This window comes from Mastomys coucha, unplaced genomic scaffold (assembly GCF_008632895.1).
Source record: "Mastomys coucha isolate ucsf_1 unplaced genomic scaffold, UCSF_Mcou_1 pScaffold18, whole genome shotgun sequence".
Classification (NCBI taxonomy): Eukaryota; Metazoa; Chordata; class Mammalia; order Rodentia; family Muridae; genus Mastomys; species Mastomys coucha.
Window position 1 is genome coordinate 108,903,972 of NW_022196900.1, and position 3,979 is coordinate 108,907,950.

The 3,979-nt window shown below is 51.2% G+C and overlaps 1 protein-coding gene across 1 annotated transcript in view; it reads right to left on the reverse strand.

Moving 5' to 3' along the window:
* The window catches only part of Slc25a33 (solute carrier family 25 member 33), a 35,881-nt gene extending 34,400 nt beyond the window's left edge, over window positions 1-1,481 (reverse strand). Inside the window, exon 1 of the mRNA XM_031379521.1 lies at window positions 1,189-1,481. Within this exon, the coding sequence (XP_031235381.1) occupies window positions 1,189-1,244 (56 nt within the window). The 5' untranslated portion in view covers window positions 1,245-1,481. The remainder of the gene's footprint in view (window positions 1-1,188) is intronic.
* Window positions 1,482-3,979: the final 2,498 nt, after the last annotated feature.

A 3,979-nucleotide genomic window follows, 5' to 3' on the forward strand; every position in this document is an offset into this window, starting at 1 on the left:
AAGTGTAACAAACAAACAAAACAACTCATCGAATCATTGAATATAAACTTATTTCTTTTGGCTTTAAAAATATGCCTAATGGGTTTTAAGTTCCCAGGGATGACACAATTATATAAAGTGGTTTACTCTCAGGGTGGCTTCTGAGGCTTACCCTCAAAGGTAATACCAATGAAGACATGGATGGGAGGAATGAGGGGCTGACAGAAATGAACGCACAAGAATTTCCCCTTGCCTAAGTACAACAACCATTAAAACTATCTGCTTGGAGAGAGAAACTGCCTGCCTGCCAGGTAAAAGTACCAAGCCATCAGAAACCCTTCCATCTCTGATGCTTTCTGGGTAATTCTTCAAGCAGTACTTTCTGGCATAAGGAACTGTTTAGGTCCAGGCCGCAGCTATAGTTCTCAAGTGAACATAACACAGGGAAAACGCTGCATGTTATGTAGAACACCCTACACTTACTTACACAAGACCCTGCGGCTGGGGACACAACTCCACAGAGAGTTTGAAAACCAGCCCCAAAAGGGCCCCAAACCACTAGCAGCTATGACAAAGGATAAAAAAACAAAACAAAAAAAAACAAACCCTATTTTTAAAAAACTTTTGTGTTTTTAGGGGGTTAATTCAGCTCCTAGCTGTATCCTCCTACCACAATGAGTTCCTCCACTGAAAATCACTGAAAGGTGCTTTAGGATCGACTAGCACACACAAACCTTCCCAGGTCCCCATTTACCCTCCCACGTGCTGCAGACGAGCATCCGTTCCCCCAGTACTCCACAGGGCAGGCCACGGGCTGCCCTGCGACACCTGCCCGCAGCTCTCTGACCCAGCGCAGTTACCTCCGGCGCTAGCAACCCCGGGACCTCCAGCATCCGCACCTCGGTAGCGACGAGCGACCTCAGCGTGGTCAGGAAAAGCCAGGAGGCTGGAGCCACAGGGGCTCGGCGCCATCGCCCCCGGTGACAGTCACACCAGCCAGGAATTGTTCAAAAGGAGAATACGGCGAGAGGCGGCCGGTGGGTGGGGGATGGGAACGCGGACGCGCCGGGTGGACAGCCGCGGTGCCGGGCTGACCCCGCGGTGGGGACGCCCGCCCTGGCTTCACCCCCTTCCGCGGCAGACGGGAAACGCGGATTCCCGAGGCCAAGGCACGCAGGGGAGAAGGCCGGGGCTCCGGCCGAGACTCACCCGCCGGCGAAGAGATGAAGCAGCGTGTTCTCCTTCTGCTGAGTGCCCGTCGCCATGGCCGCGCCGGCTCCGCGGCCCGCCGCAGCCGCTCGTGGGACGCGCGAGGTCTCGAGCCCCGCCGGCCTCGCTGCCCTCCTCAGGCAGCCGCCGACGCACCCATGCGCGCGGGAGGCCCAGGCGCCCGGCTCCCTCCGCGGGCGGCGTCGCGGCCGGCCAGTCAGCGGCCTCTGCGGCGATTGCCAGCCGCGACTCCGAGCTCCGCGCGGCCGGCCGTCACGTGGCGGAGGCCGGGTCGTGACGTCACGTGGCGCGAGGCGGTGGAGGTGTGGGCCCGTATCCCGTACGCCTATTGGACGGCAGGTGGATGTGGGCGTGGCGGTCGTGCAACGCGGGGCGGGGTCAGGCCCGGGATGCTGGCTGCTTTGGACTGGTCAGGATAATAAGTGGATGGCCTGCAAACCGGTCGAGGCTGCTTGGTCCTTCTCCGAGGCTGGAAACGCGTGCGTAACCACGCCCTATGCCCCAGGCCTCTTCTTTAAAATAAAAATAAATAGATAAATATATTTATGTGTGTGTGATATGTTTTGTTTTTGAGACAGCCCTACAGTGCAGTCCTGGACCCCCTGGAACTTGCCATGTAGTGCCAGCGTGGCCTCTAATTCACATTTTGATCTACCTCCCTCTACCTCCTGAAAGCTAGAATTAAAAATATGTGCCACGAGACCTGGCCTGTGTTTGTTTATTTTCGTTGTTGTTTGAAGACATAGACTCGCCGGGCAGGCAGAGGTAGGCAGATTTCTGAGTTTGAGGCCAGCCTGGTCTACAGAGTGAGTTGCAGGACAACCAGGGCTACACAGAGAAACCCTGTCTTAAAAAAAACAAACAAACAAAAAAACCATAGGCTCATTATATAGCTCTGGTTAGTTAGCTTGGAGCTTTCTATGTAGACCAAGATGACCTCGAAGTCACATTGATCCTCTTGCCTCTGACTCCAGTGCTGAGATTAAAGGCACACATTACCACATCCAACTGTTTTTTTGTGTTTTCTATTGTGTATGTTTAGGGGATGTCATGGCTTCACACATGTCACTCTGCAATCGTGAAGACCAGAGCACAGCTTACAGGAGTCAGTTTTGCCAATCTATCATATGGGTCCCAGGAAATGATTTGTCTTTTGAGACAGGGTTTCTCTGTGTAGTTCTAGCTGTCCTGGAACTTACTGTGTAGACCAGGCTAGACTTGAACTCACAGATCTGCCTGCTTCTGCCTCCTGGGTGCTGGAATTAAAGGCATGAGCCACCAAGCCTCACAGGTCCCAGGAATTGAACTCAAGTCATCGGCTTGGCTGCGAGTATAATTACCCTGAGCCCCAGATCTTTTTTAAGACTTTCATTTTGGGGGGCTGGAGAGATGGCTCAGCGGTTAAGAGCACCGACTGCTCTTGTGAAGGTCTTGAGTTCAAATCCCAGAAACCATATTGTGGATCACAACCATCCATAATGAGATCTGATGCCCTTTTCTGGAGTGTCTGAAGACAGCTACAGTGTACTTACATATAATAAATAAATAAATCTTTTTTAAAAAAAGAATTTCATTTTGTAATATTTCCATATATAAACATGTATACAGATTACATATTATATCTCACAGCTCTAAGATTAAGTGGGGGGGGGGGAGAATACTTGACCTAAACAGCCTGCCCTTTTCCAGCCCACTGTTTTGTGTGTTCTTGATCTTCCTATAAATAGCACTATATTTGGTATGTATTTGTCAGTATGAATTTTGTGCTGTGTGCTCTGATGCTTGGACTTGAGCTACCCAGACCGCTCTTCTCCACTTAAATACCCTGGACCACTGCCACAGTGAGACTGACATCTTCCTACCTCCAGGTCCGGCTCTGGCTGGGACTTGCCTGGTTGCCCTAGCAGCACCCTGATCACATGACTTCGGTGACTTCACGTGGGCTTCTACACTCACTCTATTGTTTTATTCAAACTGTTCGTCCCTTTCTGGAATGTGAGCTTCATGGGAGGAGGGCCTTGTTTTTACACCTCATGGCTGTTCTTAACAGATTGTTCCTGTCACGGTACCTGCCACCTAGCATTGCCCAAGGAGCTAATAAACAAATGATCATTTTACTCCTCCAAACCTGCTCAGCCTCTTCTGTCCCGTGCCCTGGTAGTGACTCTGTATTCTACACAGGCACCAAGGCCATAAATGTCTGCTTCTAAACTGACTCATATTCTCTCCCTCTTCCTCCCTCCCGTCCTCTCTTCCCACTTTCTTACTTTCTCCCTTCCTCTGCTTCTGACACTTCTAGTTCCTACAAGTCTTGGAACTCATCCCTTTCTTTCTTCCTTCCTTCCTTCCTTCCTTTCTGCCTCTCCCCCAGTAGGGATTCCAGGTCTGTGTATGTCCCACCAACTCTGCAGCTAAGAGCTAGCTCTTCCCATGGGCCACTCCTTTGCTCCTTTACCCTCCAGAGTATTCAGATGCAGAACACACCAACCCTTTGTCTTCCGTCTCCCGCACCTGATGAAAAGCGCCACCTTTAACAGTCCAAGCTGCCAGGCGTCCTGTGTGTACACACAGGAAAATTGGAGTAGGAGGCGAGCTGTGAGCAAACACAACCAATCTGTATTTGATAGTGGGCATTGCTTAGAAACAACTGCTAGGCTCAGTTATCTACAAACACAGTGATTGCTCTATATTAAAGCCATTGCTGCTGGGCAGAGCTGGGCATAGCAGCACTCCAAGTCTGGGAATAGAGTCCAGCGGGAGAGCTGAGCTC